The sequence below is a fragment of the Anopheles moucheti genome, chromosome 2, assembly GCF_943734755.1.
Source record: "Anopheles moucheti chromosome 2, idAnoMoucSN_F20_07, whole genome shotgun sequence".
Lineage (NCBI taxonomy): Eukaryota > Metazoa > Arthropoda > Insecta > Diptera > Culicidae > Anopheles > Anopheles moucheti.
In genome coordinates, this window is record NC_069140.1 from 39890401 (window position 1) to 39907963 (window position 17563).

At 46.0% G+C, this 17563-nt stretch overlaps 1 protein-coding gene and 1 long non-coding RNA gene across 2 annotated transcripts in view; one reads left to right on the plus strand and one right to left on the minus strand.

Moving 5' to 3' along the window:
• The window catches only part of LOC128299253 (uncharacterized), an 82077-nt gene that overhangs the window by 26336 nt on the left and 38178 nt on the right, over window positions 1–17563 (minus strand). The window lies entirely within an intron of this gene.
• Window positions 4819–8071, plus strand: LOC128299251 (chymotrypsin-2-like). The gene is made up of 3 exons (XM_053035155.1): window positions 4819–4894; window positions 4954–5354; window positions 7772–8071. The coding sequence occupies exons 1-3, from the start codon at window positions 4819–4821 to the stop codon at window positions 8069–8071; spliced, it is 777 nt and encodes a 258-aa protein (XP_052891115.1).

A 17563-nucleotide genomic window follows, 5' to 3' on the forward strand; every position in this document is an offset into this window, starting at 1 on the left:
ATGTTCTAGAGGCACCCCCAAAACAACGAATGTGACACTTTTATTAAGATTTAACTAAAGTTCATTTCACCACCGTCACCGTTCCCTCCGCTGCTTACCCAGCCAAAAGCCGTGCAATCTCTGCTTGGGGAATTAAATCTTTGGCTTGAAAATGTAAATACGCAGTGCCATATAGTTGACCTTAACGACTGAACCTCATCATTTCCCATGGATATGGAAACGGGGAACCGGCAACCGAGACGGTGGGGAACAAGAAGAAGCATCATCAAAGCTATTAAAAATGAACCCATAAAAAGGTTTCTCCCAAACCAACCAACCATCCACAGTGCCTATGAAACTGCGGCCCACGTGCCCATATGGTGGAAGGTTTGTCACCGTCCGCTATCCGTTCCGCCCTCGTGCTGGAGCCCGTGTCGGATAGTAAATCATGAAAAATGATGTTTCGGTTCAATTTTCGGGGACAGATTTTATGCAGAAGACGTTGAACAGGGGAAAAGAGCAGGAGAGAAAAGCGAGAGCTTAATAAAGGGACATCTAGCCGTTCCATTTTGCGGGCAAGGAGGAGCGGGAAGAGCTCCTCCGTGGCAGATAAGACTAAATTCCTGCGCCGGTTGGTGGGGAGCGAAATCTTGGGAAAGTATCGCCTGGGAGCTGTAAAAACGGGGGATTTCTAATTGATGAATCTCTTTCCAACTCCCGGTGCCTCGGGTGATTGCACTTCAAAAATGAATAACTCTTAATCGTATTCAAATTACCACAGCGACGTCAGCGGCTTAGGCCCCGGTTGTAGCGCGATCGTGGTGATAGTGGTCGGATTATTAAAATAATAAAACCACTCGCCGTCAAGTGTAGCCATCGAGGATTTTACGTCTCGCTGCAAAATGTAAATGGAATTAAAAGTATTCTCCCATGCCCACTCTCCCGGCTCGCTTCGTTTGCATAAATTTCCACCGTTGATCCTCGGGACTAGTACCAACCAATATCGCGCACGGGAAGTCCTTTGGGTTCTTGTGCTTCGACCTCGCACACACTGGAGCGATGTCGTCCAGCGGGCACCGGACCGCAGGTAATTAAAATCACTTGAATGATAATTAAGTGAGCTAATTATTATTTATCCATGAAGTCAACAGTACAATCCACAGAGCACGATGTGCGACCTAGTTTCACCTCGCATCTCGCTCTCTTTCTCCGTTTATTTGTTGCTCTGCTGCGTTTTTTTTTTGTTTTTGGTTGAGGCAATCATGTTCGACAACACCAAACCGCACGGAATTGAGCTAATTATAAGTTCGCTGCGAATAAGCAACCACGTAGCTCGAGATATTGATCAGAAGTCATGCAAAAGAGGCAACAAAAGCAAAATGCTGAACCTTTTTGCTCGTGCCTTTCCGACTGGCTTTTCCATATCGAGTACTTATTAACAAATCATGCGTGTTTGTGCGGGATCGATCGATTGTTCCCTTTTCTCAAGCTAATTTCTCGCGTACCAGTGGCAAATAAAACAAAACAAATATCAATGTTGTAAAATTAGCCCACTGTTGGCGCAAGCTTACGTACGTATATAAAATGTCCTCAGGATATCAGATCTGGCTTCTTTCGCAAACCACACACCACCAAAAAGGCCGAAACCTTTGAAGCGCTGGAAGAGTGTTCGTGTCAAAGTAAAACATTTTCATGACGACCGTAAAACGGGGCGACGATAACCTTTAAGGCACCAACCAACGGAAAAAGAGGAGAGCAAATAAAACAGTGGAGAGAAAAAATCCTTTTTTATACACCATCCCGTCGTCTCCGTCCCGAGGGCTCACCCACTCCCCCTCCGCCCTCCATCGACCAGCGTCAACAATCACTTAACCAATTTAGAGCCAGCCATCCTTGGGAGTACGCTCCCCATTGCCTCAACATTCCCTCCCATCATCACTGTTGCTGTTGTGGGAGAAGGAATAAATTGCTGCTGTCACCAAACACCCCCAAACACCCACAAAAGCTTTTGTGTGCGGGACAGAGCCATTGCAAAAGTGAGTTTATCGTTTAGTCGTTACGCAAAATTTGTCCCGTTTTTTTAAACTCCTAATTGATTTTCAATCATAAAAACGAGGACTACAAAAACCCATAGTCCCTTCCTCGCGCCCTGCCACCTCTTTGTTCTTCCTGTCTTCTCTGCCTCCTCTTGGGTGAACATGGCGGCGGGAAAATTTGCCGAAAGGGAAAAACTCCCCAAAAACAATCAACTATAATTTTTAGATCGCTTTTATTTTTATGTTCACACCATAACACGGAACGGCTCCGTGGCCGTGGCGTGTGAAAGGAAAGTCGAATGAAAGAGGCATCTGGGTAAGGCACAGCATACCCCGCAGTCCAGGCCCCCTCCACTCGTCTTTTACACGCAACTCTCTCCTCGCTGGTCCACACAACCAGGCGGGAACCGTTTTGTTGTGTAACTCTGTGGCCCTCTAACGCAGGCAAGAAAGCAGGTGAAGAAGTAGTAAAATTTTGATTACCAATGGACGACGCCCTTATGGCCCTGGTTTTCACCGCACCGCACACTAAACTTTCCACCGGCAGAGGACGATTCGGTTTGGAAGTTTCTAATCGAAAAAGCCAATCAATAAATTCGATCGCTTATCAGCTTATTGGGTGTTTCGCGCGTTCACACGAAAACGGGCAGCGCGAAGGTGTCATGAAGGGGACACACTGCGAAGAAGTTTGCCGGGCCGGGCTGGCTGGATGCTTCTCGAAATGTACCGGTGGCTATGAAAAGACCGGATGAATCACCAGCTAGTGTCACGAATGAAAAGGAAGGATGCCATTAAGGGAGGGCCAATATTTTATACACCTTAAATGTGTTCCACACGCACGTCCGAAGATTGGGGTTCCAGTCAACCGTGACTGCCGGGTTGTTTTTTTCTTTTTCGGATGAATTTTCTATTTTCCAGACGTTTCCGGTCACCGATGTGGCCAAGACAGTTATAGAATGAAAGCGGAAATTAATAGTCCAACTCGTCCGGTCAGGCTAGTCAAGGTTGCGCTGAGGCTCGATTGAGCACTGGAGGAGGATTTGTACAAACATGAAAACAACATCTCACAAGACGAATGTTTCGGACGAAGAAACCGCAGTCCAACAACTCATTCGCACCAAATGTCTCTAACACCGCATCCTACTGGTGAATAGAATGGTCGAAAAGCCATATCTGTGGACGATAATAAAGATGTAAAACTGCCCAAAACGAAGAGAAGAACCACCGAAACAAACGTAGCAAAACCATCCCCCTCGATTGACAAGCTCTTCCTAGTTTCGTATAGTAGCAGCAACTGAGAAGACGGCAGATAGAGTTCTCCCTGTGTTGAATATATGTTGCCGACCGTATGCAGAGGACTGTGTAAGGCGCAGATGGTGAAATAGTTGCCAATCGGTTAGAGGTCTTTCGCTATCGCTGGAGCCGTACAACCGTGTGACAACCTTCCCCTGGATGCTCAGACCTTTTCTCGGTAAACCTCGCAGAGATGCTATCAGTAGCCTAGCCACTCTACGGCAGCACTATACCCTTGTGTGTGAGTGTTTGTTTCTTCCCTATCCGGGAGCCGAAATCGAAGCGAGATGGAGCTGAATAATATGTAACCCATTCCCACCTGTACGTCCGTGGGTGGAGTCCGCAAGGTGGAGCCGGTGGAGGTCGCAAGCCTAAGAAGAAGCCTACCCTCGAAGACTAATGCTTGCCTGCCAAGCGAGTCGGAAAACGGTCTTAGAAAACCCCCCCTTAGACAAGCAGGGGGGTAGGGCGTAACGGTGAAGGTGCACACGATTTACGACATCGGGATTAGAGAGTTTGGTAAATATTTCAACACTGCCTTCCCGAAACCCTCCCCCCAGTACCCACAGTACCTTCTCCCCGTGGAAGAATCGAAGGCACGGGGAATGGTGGTTTTGATCGACTCTCGTACACGCCGGGGATCTGTTTACGGGCTTCCGCTTCGTAAGCTCATGCCAAGAAACCCCGGCTTACAGCGAACCTCTGCACCACACACACAACGGGGGGTGTGTGTTGTGGGCATTTGTGTGCAGCAGACCCGGGGGCTTAAGTGAATCACAAATGGACATTGCCATTTTGAACACCTGAGCACCCGAACTCGTCCAGAGGAGTTATCGAAACGGCCGAAACGGTGGCGTTCGTTTCGGTACGGTTTCATCTCCGATAGCATCTCGAAGAGTGCTGCTACTACGGCCGAGAAGTCTCGAGAAAGCATCGGGAAGGCGAGGGGTGTGTATGCTTTACTATCAAAGGGATGCAATGGGAGAAGGGCAGGTGTAGCCTGCAAACACAGAAGGCTTCAATCAATTTCATTTCCCTCCTGGTAACCCGGTGCAAAACGGTGGGCGCTCGCTCGTTGACCAGTTATTAGCAGTTATCGCTTCGAGTAGGCGCACATTAACCTCCCTCCCCCTAAGAACGAGCGAGGAACAGCTGCGAACGCTAACGATAGTGCCAGAAGCACGGTACTAACGGCAGGATGTAATAAAGTTTACGCACCAGGTGTCCCACCGGCCGGAAGAGATAATCTTCTTGACCAAGTTATGAATTGCTGAAATTTGTGGAACCCGAAGATATGCGCTCGACCATCGTTCACCGATAAGCCATCGGAGCTGACCGGGGCTGAAGGGCCGACGGTAGACAGAAAAACAAAAAAAGAAACCATTAGATATGGTCCGGGCATCGATTGGAGGCTATAAAACGGTACGACAGCACACACGTCCGGGTGAGTTCCCAGTGTGTAACGCAACGCAAAACGGGAAAGAAACCCGAAACCCGGCCACTATCCGTAATGAAGACGTTAAGAACCTGCGCCATCTTGGCATTTCTAGCAGTCGCGAGTGCTGTGCCGCACCAACGCACCAACTGTAAGTGGACACTTCCGGCGGGGGGCTTTAGCCCATGAATAATCAGATCGTCCACTCAGCTGCGCCCACTCCACGGATTGCCGGTGGCGAGGAGGCGGCCGACGGCCAGTTTCCCTTTCAGGTGGCACTCATCAACGAGGGTTTGGTGTACTGCGGCGGAACCGTGCTTAACCGGCGCTGGGTACTGACGGCCGCCGCCTGCATCACCGGAAAAGCGCTCTCGGATGTGCAGCTGTTCGTCGGCAGTGCCGATCGGCTGGAAGGTGGCCGCAATGTGACCGCGGAACGGTTCGTGCTCCATCCCGACTTTGACTCGCAAACGTACGCGAACGATATTGCGCTGGTGCGTTTGGTGGAGTCGCTCACCTTTTCCGGTGTCCAGCTGCAGCCGATCCAGCTCGAAACGGAATTCTTCGCAACGGCCACCAATGCGACCGTGTCCGGTTGGGGGCGATTCTCGGTAAGTTATTTTGTAAGCAGCTGCTATCGGTGGCTTCGGGCAGTGATTTTGTGGAATTAGACGTGGAAAAACCGCCCCACACAGTGTCTAATTATTATGCCGTAATCCGATTGGATTTGGGCCTCAAGGAAGTGTAATGCGACAGCAATTCTTGGAAATAAGGCAATCACTGCGTTTAGTGTATGTTCGCCGAGCAAGAATTCACTGCTGCTACTTGTGTCAATTAACCAGAAAGTGATGAAAAAAGCAAACAGATTTTGTCCAAACAAGTACTGTCAGTTGCGTAGACGACGGGTCCCCCACACCATTGTGATGGATTATCGTGGCTGTGATTAAACATGGTGGGACGGTTTATCGGCTAAACCTGGTTCCTCGAAAACGTACACAGTTGCCAACCGGAAACGGGGGATTACGTTGGAACCGGATATCACCTTCACAAACCAACTCTCTACAAATGAACTTGGCTGATGTAACAGGTCAGGCTGATAATTGTTTGGCCTAAGACAATGTAAAACACCTTTTTTTGGCAAAATTATTTAACATACGTCCCTTCAAGGGCTGTTATTTTATTCAACATACATCCCTTCAAGGGTGTTACACCGATTATAGCCGGGTTTTAATTTTTGGTTAACATTTTTGTAATAGCATTTGCCATTTGCTTCAAAAATGGCCTTTGTTTCGGCGATCGGATCTTCATCCGAGGGAAATTTCTTCCCAGCAAGGATCCTTTTGCGATCTAAGGAAAAGAAATAGTCACTGGGAGCCATATCTGCGGAATACGGTGGGTGAGGAAGCAATTCGTGGCCTATTTTATTTATTTATTCCATGATGACGGCTCTCGCCGTATTATCAATTCGTGGCCTAATTAATGAAATTTTACCATTGTTTTTCGCCGATTTTTGGCACGGCACGTTGTCTTGATGAAACAAAACTTTTTTTCTTCTTCAAATGTGGCTGTTTTTTGGCGATTTCGTCCTTTAAATGCTCCAATAACTTGATATAGTAGTCGCAATTCATGGTCATTCCTTTCCCAAGATAGTCGATGAAGATTATTCCTCGCAAATCCAAAAAACCTGACGCCATAACCTTGCCTGCTGGTTGTTGCGTTTTCTCCGTTTTGGAGCAGGTTCATCGCGTCCAGTCCACTCGAATGACTGTCTATTGGACTTTGGAGTGAAGTGGAGAAGCCAAGACTCATCCATGGACACATATTGACGCAAAAACTCCGATTTATTTCGCTCAAACAGCTCCAAACACTGCTCCGAATCATCAAATCGTTGTTGGTTTTGGTCGAATGTGAGCTCGCGCGGCAGCCATTTTGCACAGAGCTTTCTCATATCCAAATACTCGTGAACGATATGTCCAGCACGTTTCTTAGACATCTTTAGGGTGTCAGCTATCTCGATCAACTTCACATTATGGGTGTTCTTAATGATTTTGTGAATTTTTTTTAATGTTTTCGTCAGTAGCCACCTCTTTTGAGCGTCCACTGTGTTCATCGTCCTCAGTGCTCATTTTACCACTTTTAAATTTAGCATACCAATATTTTATGGTTGATTTTGGAGGAACAGTGTCCAAAGACTCTTCATCAAGCTAATTTTTGGCTTCGACTCTATTTTTTCCCTTCAAAAAGCAATATTTTATCATCACGCGAAATTCCTTCTTTTCCATGATTACTCAAAACACATAAGCTGTCCAAATTTGACAGCCCTCGTTTGAAGGTTGGTAGAAACTAAATATGATATGGATTTAAATCTTCTAGCGCGACCTATGTGTTAGGCCAAACAATTATCAGCCGTCCTGTTAGTGTGTGGAACTACGGAAACGTATTAGACCAGCACCAGGGGTTGGTGTATGAGACACACACGCCAGCAAAACCGATACCGATTCAACAATTCTTTAATGCACTTTTCCGCCCACGGCTCTTTGACATTCTGTGCAGTCGTGAGCGCAAGTGCACGGGCTGCAAGAAAAATCTAAAAGGTGTGCAAACACACTTCAAACTTTCTACTGCTGAGCGGAGTGAGACCATCCAGACACGAACAATCCCCATCCGTTCGTGGGTCCTGTTACAGCAATGGTGCACAGACGCAGCCAAACGTTTGCCATATGTCCGTAAGCACACTTAAGTCGATTCAATTTACCATTTTAATCTCCGTCCCTGTCTATAAGGCAGTCCCCGCCATGGACGAGCGTTATCGCACCGGGGGATCCACGGCGGGAAACTTCCGGTACCGGGACCGGGATGAAACGTTTAATTGATTGAACCGAACGCTCCGAACGCTCAGGACGCTCAACATTCCGAGTATGGTTCTTTTCGTCGTGAAACTAAAATTTTATCCCGTGCGCACACAAATCATGCCGATGCACAACATTCCAAACGCCAGCTCCCTAATTCCGCACATCTCTCTTTCCAGATTTCAAACAATCAACTCCCGACTCGTCTGCAGTTCATCCGCACGGACATCATCGGCAGCGAGGAGTGTGCGGACCAGTTCGAGGAGCCGTACCGCACCCGAATCTCGGACCGCACCATCTGCACCAGCAATCAGGCCAACCAGGGCGTCTGTCTGGGCGATGCCGGCGGTCCACTCGTGCTGGACGGTGTGCTGGTCGGTGTGCAGTCCTGGAGCGTCCCGTGCGGTATGGGACTGCCCGATGTGTACGAGCGCGTATCGCACCACCGTGCCTGGATTCTGGCCATTACGCTGCTGTAGAGTGGATCTCCGTCCCGTACGTGCGCCGTACGTAGGTTAAGTGGTTAAGTTCTCTACATCTGTGCTGCTTGGGTCGGGTTCGGGATTCGCATCCAACCGAAAGCGGTACCGATTCGTCAATAAAATACGTGCACGGTGCGTTTGTCAGAAATATCGGCAGTGGATTCTACAAAAAAAAAAAAAACAACCGAACTTCCAAGCATAGTGTCATACATGCGCACCGGAGGCATTGTCTTCCTTTTCTTTTTGTCCGAGACTGCACACCCAATGGAATTCTCAATTTCGCGCCCGCGTAGTTACGAGCGGCCCGTCGGAGATAATCAACTTAAGCGATTCGATTTCACCTCATAATCCCTGGGAGCTGACGGCCGCTGTTTGGGGGGCCGGCGGTGCAAACACAACCGTCCAACAATGACACAACAAACATCGACATCAAGTCCGCGAGTCCGCTGGAAGGATTCGCGCCAGGCAAATAGAGATTGAGATGTACGCGATCGCTCAAGTGCCGCCCTGCTACCCCTGCGCTTGTATTCAATTATTCAACTTGATTGCTTTCCCAATCAAGACACCCCGAAGCGGTGCGAAACCTTGCGTTCATTGTTGCCGTTGAAGTGGAGATGGAGAGTCGGGTTCTGTCGGGTATATTCCAACGATCCAACGGTGTTCGCGTGTACTTGCGATGAGGAGATGGAGTGAATTTTTGGAACGTTTCCCCAACCACCCCTGGACGACTTTGTTAAATCGGGGAGAATGAACTTCCGGCGTATCGTTTGGAAGGGAGGGCAAAGTTTAAGCAGCACAAATCGAATTTAATCTTTACATTTCTGAATCGGGTGAACTCGGGTACGGCGGCAAGAAACATCCGATCGTTGAGAGTTTTTTTTATGAGCACACATAAAGGATGGGCCAATGTATTAGCTAAATCGTAGACAAAAAGGGGTAAAGTTTGCAAAATGAATTTACGCAACAAAAGCACCAAATCAGACGAATTTAGATCGCTCTAGAATGGAACAATTTTTCATTTGCAAGTGCTGATTTTATTCTGAACGCAGAAAAAGAACACAAATCTAATGTCATTATACGAGTTCCCCGTGCTAGACGTGTATCAAATTCGACCATCAACATGTAGCGCTACAATATGGCCATAGCATATCCTTCGATGAACGATGACTTGTCACAGCAACAGCAAACGGTACATAAATCATAGCCCGTGCGAAGGCGAAACGCAAAACGGTGGCCGCGAGAGAACGAAGAATGTTTTAATTTAATATGACAGAACGCAAGAAAGGAATACGCCAGTCCAAACACACAACTTCAACTCTCAGTGCAAATTCTTCGGTTTTGTTTTTTTTGTTTTCCTTGCCAGTCAGTCTGACCGCTCTGTTCGCGTTCGACAACATACTGGGGCTGCGTCGTTTTGGCAGCAGCAAAATATTTGCATAATGTATTGTTATTAAATTCCGTACGCGTGTTTTTTCTTCGCCGCCGCACGGTGCCGCACCCACCCTGCTGTTTGTCAGTGTGCTGCTGCTGCTGGATTGCATTTTATGTTCTGCTTTTCAAGCACATGAAAGCACACGTTTCCTATAATACCCACTCACACTCTCGGGAGAACGATTCGTTGCCGGGCCATATGCAGGTAAGGATCGAGAAAATTGCACCATCACCATCATCATTTTCCATCCATCAAAAGTTGGGAGTAGCAACAAATGGAGGGGGGAGGGCGCAAAGGTGAGCAACTGTAGAAATGAAAAATATGACGAAGTAGAAAAAAAAACACACACACACCCCCCCACACACACCCACGACATTCCCGGAACCGGGAGTTACCACACACACACACATGTCCAACGGGGGGACATGACACGCCACAGTGTTTTCCCTCAAATATGTGCTCATCAACCGCCGGGAAATGCAAGACCCGGTGGATGTTAGCCTGCCGACCGTTGTTCTGACTTTTCCATCACATGTTACCACACGTATACAGGGAAAACAAAATGAAAAAAAGCTAAGGAAGAAAGCAAATGAGCTTTTCCGCAATCTCTCTCGTCTGGGTGGCTCAAAAATAAATTGAACCATGAAGGATACACCATTCCACGGGAGTTTCATGGCGTTTATATGAAAGTGGGGATGTGTATGCTTGTTCCATCAACCTTAGACGGCAGAAGAGATTGAAAACTCACCACGCGCGTTCCTAGCACCGGAAGGAAGCATCCCCGGACATGGCCGAAACAGCGTTCTGGACTTGCGATTGCTTTTTTTGTTTTGCGTTCCTATTTTTTACTGTTTGAAAAATTGTGGAACATCATTTTCGGTCAAAACATCGCTCGCTTGTGGGCCCCTACACTTCAAATGATCGATGATGATGATGATGATGGTAGATGACGATAGCGATGTACCTTCGCAGTGCCCATAATCCCGGGATGCCCGAGCAGTGTCTTAATACCATTACTTCCTTAAAGCCATCTGCCCCAGCAAGGCCCGGCTGCGAGGAAAATTGATGCAATTTTGTTCGTATCGTATCGAAAATTGTCTTGATCTCCATTTTTTCCGTCATCTGGTCCGGGGGTGTGGTGGGGGCTCAGCAGCTTAGTCATTATCATCACCGCCATCGCTGGTCGTTATCAGCAACACGGTGGGCAGTTGTCTATGCTGAGACTTCAGTTTTTTTTTCTCTGCAAGCAAACGATGAACGGTTGCCGTTAGTTACCTTCCTCGCGAAGGAAACATTATCCGCGATGGAGAGAGCAAAAAAAAAATGGCAAAGACGTTGGGAGTTGGATTTGTGCTAAAATCAGCACCGCAACAACAAACCGAACACCGGCAGATACACGCGCAACACCAATAAGACATTGGTGGTATTAGAATTTATTGCTTCATTGCAAACCCCGCCGAGGAGACGGAGCGGTTCTCCCAAAAAAAAAACTTCCCAAGTAAAAGATTTCTTTCTTGCGCGCATAAGAAACCAAAAAAAAAAAGAACGTCCACAAGATCTCTGGTTGGGTAAGATGAAACCAAATGAAGGCGAGCCGGCCGAATTCTAGTTTCACCAGCACCACTGTAAACCCTCGGGATATGCACACAGCGCTACAGATAATTGAACTTCCGGATCCCTTTTTCGCCGGGGTTCGTTTCCCGGAATCGGAGCGAATCCATGATTTGCCCTCCGGCCCCCACCCGGTGTCGTTCTCGATCAAATGTCAAACGTTGTATATGTTGCTGTGTCCGGGGGGTTTTTTTTTTGCAAGATTTTCCATTAAGCAGCACACTAACACTAACTAAAAGACCGCGAACCTAATTGATATGGTAATGAGAGGAACGTGGCGATGTGTATTGATTTTCTTTTCCATTCGTTCAGGTTTGTCGTCGAACGTCTGCGCGGCAACGTTCGGTCGCGTTACGCTGCACAACGAGGGTATACTGCCAGCTTTCGGCAAGGCCCTTTTTGGCCGTTGTGACGTTGTTTGAAATGGGGAGGAAAGTTAAATAAAATTAAAATCAGCGCACGCTTGACCTGGCGCCGTTGCTTATGGTTTTACAGTAACGTCATCTAAATCAATTAGGTGTTTTTGGGGCTGGAAAATTGGGTCGACAAAATTAAGACAGTGAGGTATTGATACGATAGGCACTATGCAATAAAAATGAAGTTGTATTTTAAAGCCATATTTTACGCGATTCGACTTCGAATAACTAAAGTTGGTGACATCGATGTCACTCGTGAAAAATTAAATGATGGAACAAAATTTAAAGATTTTTAAGCCTGAGAGCACAAGTATGCAAAACTAACGTAACAAACGAGCAAAAAAGTATAACAGAAAATGTCTTAAAATGGAATGTGTAGAATATTATTGAAAATTGAGAGCGAAGGTATTTATTACTGTAAAAAGTTTCAAATTTACTCAATACTGTGTAAAACTTCTTATCAAACCCATAAGAATATTGGATCAGTTGCTACAATGTCCAACTCTACGAGCTTTATGACAAACTCACTATCCTCCGGTGGGTTAAGCATGTCATGAGAATGACGCCAGACAACCAGACCGGTAAAGTTGTTTTAGGTCATACACATGAACAGAGTGCTTAGCAAAGTTCAGCTCAGAAAGTCCAGTATTACAGCACATAATTTTCTTTGAGGTATTATTTTTTATTTACCCATGCAGCTGTAATGTTAAGTTGTTTTGTTTGAGGACAAATAAATCAAAACAATTGTTGTACAACCACAACGATTGTGCATCAATCAACAACACCGCAAAGCTGAACATGAAATATTCCAATTCCCACACAATTTAGGCTATTAAAGCGAAGTAAATTGTAACCGTTCAAAATATAATTTAATTAATACCAACCGAAATGGGAAGAGAAAGTGGAACAAAACACTGTTGCCACATGGCTTGAATAAAATATTCTAAAGCGCCCAAAACAACACCAAAACATAAAAAACGCAACAACCACGGCATGAACACAATCAACATAAATGTGAACTTGTACGCAGAGCAGCACCACACCACGGTTCATAAAGCATGTCCAGAGAACGAGAAGAATTGTGAAATAAATTCAAACACCGCCACAATGAGCACAAGAAAAATAGTGCACAGAACAACAACAACAACAACGAAAAAAAAAACTCAAACATTACTATGCAACTACACCTAAACTTATTCATATTATTCATTCACCAAGCGGTCCGGCAACTGCTGGATGCTCGGTCACACCGAATGCGAGAACAAAAGTAACTGCCCCCGGGGGCGTGTGCTTCGGTGAGCAAAGACAAGGCAAAAAAGGGAAAGTCGGCTTGGGAACCGCAACATAGAAACAACAAACTGGAAGAAAATTCCTTTCGCCCGGTGAACTATTTTTCCACCGACCATTTTTTCCGCATTTTAAAACGATTTTTCAAACGAGTTTCGCTAGCAAATGGAGAATGCATGCAACATTATTATTGGTACACTTGGTACGGTGTTTGCGTGTGCCGCGATAAGTGTTGGTTCTTCTGCTTTCTTGTGACCGACAGGGCCGAGAAAGAAGGGAAAAGAAGCAGAAAATACACGTTTATTATGATGCAACGAAACTTTCCTTCACGCCGGTATGACCACCAACGGCGTTTGTTATTATTCCACACGTAGTTTAACGGACCTGGGGTGGGCTTTTCTCTAAGCAAAATAACCCCCCCCCCCCTCCCCCAACGTATTGCATACCCGGACCACAAACTTTCTTGCCACCCCGGCACCACGGCGACCACGGGGCAGGTTGCCGAGCAGTATCGGTTTCATTTTAATAATTTCCAAATTTATTTACCACTCCCGCGGCGGTCGCGACGATCAAAAATCACCACCGGCAACGTTTGGACCGCTGGAAGGTACCATCTCCTTGGGAGGCTGTGCGCGCCGGCCGCCCTTTTACTTCGCAGTTCTGTCGACATCTGCACCCCAAAAAAAGGGGGCAGCTTCTTCGCGATTAGGCGCCACCCTTTCTTTTGTTTCTCCGGTGCACCACCTACTCCACCACCCGGAAAGGGGGCTAGAGCTAGTTTAAGACGACCGGGAGAGTTTTTGAAGTTTAAATTAACAATTTCCAATGACTCCTCCTTTTAAGCAAACCTTCAGCCGGGGGGTCCGGCTGGGAAAAGGGAAGATAAAATATTATGATGACCCCCGCCGGTTCTCAGCATCTCCAAAGGTCTGTGGGACGCTACCTTCTCTTCCGTTCTTCCCCGGTGACTTCCACTCCACCAAACCGCCCCGAAACGTACTAGATACACAAAGGCAATGTGGGCACGTTGTTGTGATTTCTTTGGAAATTAAATTAACAGAATAATTGCTGCACCTTTTGTCGTTGGTGGCCGCTCGTGTTTGCACCGTCAGCTGTGCCGCTGTGCTGGGGGTCGGATGACGTGTACGCGGTTGGCGGACGGCCAAGTTTATCATTTGTTTTCCATGGCCCAGGAAAATGGCCTTACCGGCATTAGCTTCGCATTGGGCGAGTGTGTCTACTCGGTTCACTTTTCGTGCAACAGAAACACGGTAAGGAACGGGAGAAATCAGCAAAATGCTACTAATAAACTTCATTTTCCTTCCGGCGCGCTACACCACACTCACAATAGGCAACGAACCCCTCAAAAAGCATGAGCCCACGGGGGTGCACTTGCTTCAACTTTTGTGCCAGTGTGCGCTCGTTGCCGATGGTGATGGTGGGCAGACGAAGAACTTCGGGCAGAAAATAGTTTTCCCGGCCGAAAACTTCCACGAAATGACAATTTCAGGCTAAAGTTGTGTCCTTTTGGGATTTTGGTTTCGTTGTGTGGGGGGGTGGGAGAGATGGAAAGCGAAGGCAACAACTGGGAACAACTGGCGACCCGGCTCAAGGAATGCGCGCGTACCCACACACAGACAGAAAGCTTAATAACAGCATACTCTGGCACCGGTGTGCCTGCTGCAGCACACCAATAAACGACTCGTCGGTTCATTGTCTAAGCGAAAGCGCAATAATGGAAATAGCAGCCAGTACAATCTCGTTGCGATGGAGGACACAACACACGCAGGGACCTCATCTTTCGCAGGGTGAAAAATGTTAAAAGGACATTGTCGCAGCACCCCGGAGAAGAACAGCAACAAACTTTTCCCATCACCTACAGGACCACCGCGAACGGTGAAGCTATTAGGTGTACATGTAAATTTAATTGAAATTATAAACATAATTCATTTGCTGGTGTTTATGGAGGTGAAACGGAACTTTTTTTTTTCCTAAGTGACTTGCAGATAATATTGAGATGTAAATATGTGCGAACGTTGTACGGTTGGTTTGGTAATCCATTGTGAATAGTGTTTTTTTTTCTGTAAGACTAAATTATTTCTGACAATTTCCGGTTTTTATTTATCTTGAATATAACCAATTAATTTTATTACTTATTTGATACTCGTACCCTCAAAATTTAAATATTTTGTTAAAAATGGAGTATGATTACGATGTTCCATAAATGTCCGATTCCTTCTTAGAAAGCTTAAGATTTAACATGCATGTAGTGTACGTCAAACAACTAAGAAGTTGGTGAATTGACAACAGGTCAATTCCATCCAGGAAGATGTGTTGTATACCGTAGGTCTGCTATTATACCAGACTGAATTCCCATAAAAACATAATCTAAGATTTAAATTTATTTTAAATTAAATCAAAATAGATGATCGCTTGATTTTCATAAAAGTTCGTTTGCATTTCTAGCTTATTGGAAACTAGAGATAAACTTGTCAAACTACTTTAAAAAATGCTGTGTTTTGATGCCTAATTTTCATGTCATAGCCAGTTTAAGGCGAATTACCCAGCTCAATCCAGTTTCCAAACTTCAAAATGCATGCAAATAGCAAAGCTATTTAAAAAATATCATAAAACATTTTGATGCACCTAATTGCGTGGGAATTTTCTCACATATTGCTGTACCAAATTTGTCATATATTTTTCCCTATTTTTTGATCAACTTTTTTTTCATTTTATATCCACAAATCCGCAGAGCAGCAAAAGGATGCATACGGTATGTCACTTGCGGTCATAGGCAACCGAATCTTTCGGGTTCTTTAGCTTCGTCTTCAATTTTTGGCTTCCCGATTTTTTATTTCTTCGAAAATGACATTTTAAGCGGATTTCTCACGTTGCCCGTCGTCATTCAGCAAAACACTTCGCTCCGCGGCTCCCTGCCCTACTGTACTAAACCGAGTACAGGAAATAACATTAATTAAGAGGCAAGGATGAAAACTATGCACTGTGCAAGGTTGGGCCGTGGCTTTTCCGTGGGGGGAGAAAACGGGTATAAGATTAGAAATTTTCCCCAAGGTTAGCATACACCATCATTCCACCAAAACGAAAGACCGCGGATCGGAAACCGCGTCGGTGAGAAATGGATGAAACGCGGGCGGGGGGCCTTTCGAAAACCGTGCACAACTTTCCCGCGAAACAGGATATATGCTGATGTCACTGTCACATGTCACACACGCGTCTTCCGGGGATATGTGGTCGGAGATGTGATTAAGTGAAAACTTTTCACACCGCCGGCACCGCACCGGGGTTCGTCCCCGGCTTACCCACACTAGATTGGTACAGTGTTTGCTAAGTGTGGTAGTGCTGTGTGTGTGTGTGTGTAAGGAAGTGCTTCTTCTGAAAGGGTTCTTCATTTATGGTGCGATTCTATTAAATTCACAGCGCACTCGAACGATGAATCAAATTATCCATTCAGCATTTCGAGGACGCACGAGCTAAATGATACGGATCCCCGAAGATGGTACCGTTGCGAGCGCAGGAAGGAATCAGTCACAAGTGGAAAAAGGACACGGAATCCGATTGCACAACAGCGTTCATGTTCATGTGTGCTGATTATGCGCAGACGATAGAGAAAAACTGGCACTGCCGAGCGGTAATTAAATTGCACTACGAGTGACACTTTCTCGCGCCGCATTATCTGCGACATCTGCACTACAACACTACGCAGTTGGAAGGTAAAAGCAATGTTAAGAAAATGATAATTAATAGAAGAAAAGCTGTGCAAGAAAAGCCTTACATGAAGATTTAGCAATTAAACAATTGTAAGAAAGTTAGGCAGGTACTTTGAAAAAGTATATTACTTTATTATGTTTAACAGTAAGTTTATTAAATCGACATGCAGTTGAGTATCAATTTCGCCATAAAATTATTATAAAAATATTAAAAATTCTAACCCTGTAAGTTTACTGTCACTACAACCGCACCAAACAATATTGTCCCAGTTTTCCACCACCGCTGACGGACACAGCGCATCGCATGCATGCATTTTTTCAATCTTGCCCCCGAACCAGTTTTAATGAGTTAAAATGACATGCCCATCTGCAGTAACAGCTTGAAGAGCTTCATTTATGCCAGCTTCAACTTTAGTTGACTGATGACACCACCGCGAGCTGGCATGCACGAGACACACAACATTTTCCCTCGCGACTGTTGCGCCCGCCGTGTATAAGGCGGAGCACTTGGAATGTTTAATCCTTTTGCCCGTTTGTGGTACACCACACCAGCGCCAGTGCACGAAGAACGAGTAATTGCACACGTTTGCAGAGGAAGCTTGTGAGTGGTAGAGGTTTTTTTTTTCTCGCTTGTTGTTGCGTCTGTAGCTTTTCCCACACTTAACCGTCTAAGTCCACTCATCTCATCTTCGGACGGTGAGGTATAGTGGATTGTTTTGCAACACACAGCACTACCCAGTGTCGGATTTCTTTCGACAGTGAAAGAAACTGAAATTGAACGAGAGAGGGAAAAACTGCGTTGGGTTTATCAAGAAGTTCTCGGAAGTCTTCCTTCTTTATACTTATATTTAGCACCTTAACCATAAGGAAAGCATTAATAAAGTGGGAAAATGCGTGAAAATAATGTGAAAGCAATGCATGCGATCCCGACATGCGCCGGTAACCATTTCACACCTTTAGTCGTGCTTCCATATTTGCTCTACGTCAGTGCAAAGACAAGGGAAAAAGCAACCAA

Coding starts and splice junctions, on each gene's coding strand:
- LOC128299251 (XM_053035155.1), top strand. CDS start 4,819: ATGAAGACGTTAAGAACCTGCGCCATCTTGGCATTTCTAGCAGTCGCG. Junction 4,895..4,953: donor GCCGCACCAACGCACCAACT/GTAAGTGGACAC, acceptor TCGTCCACTCAG/CTGCGCCCACTCCACGGATT. Junction 5,355..7,771: donor CCGGTTGGGGGCGATTCTCG/GTAAGTTATTTT, acceptor CTCTCTTTCCAG/ATTTCAAACAATCAACTCCC.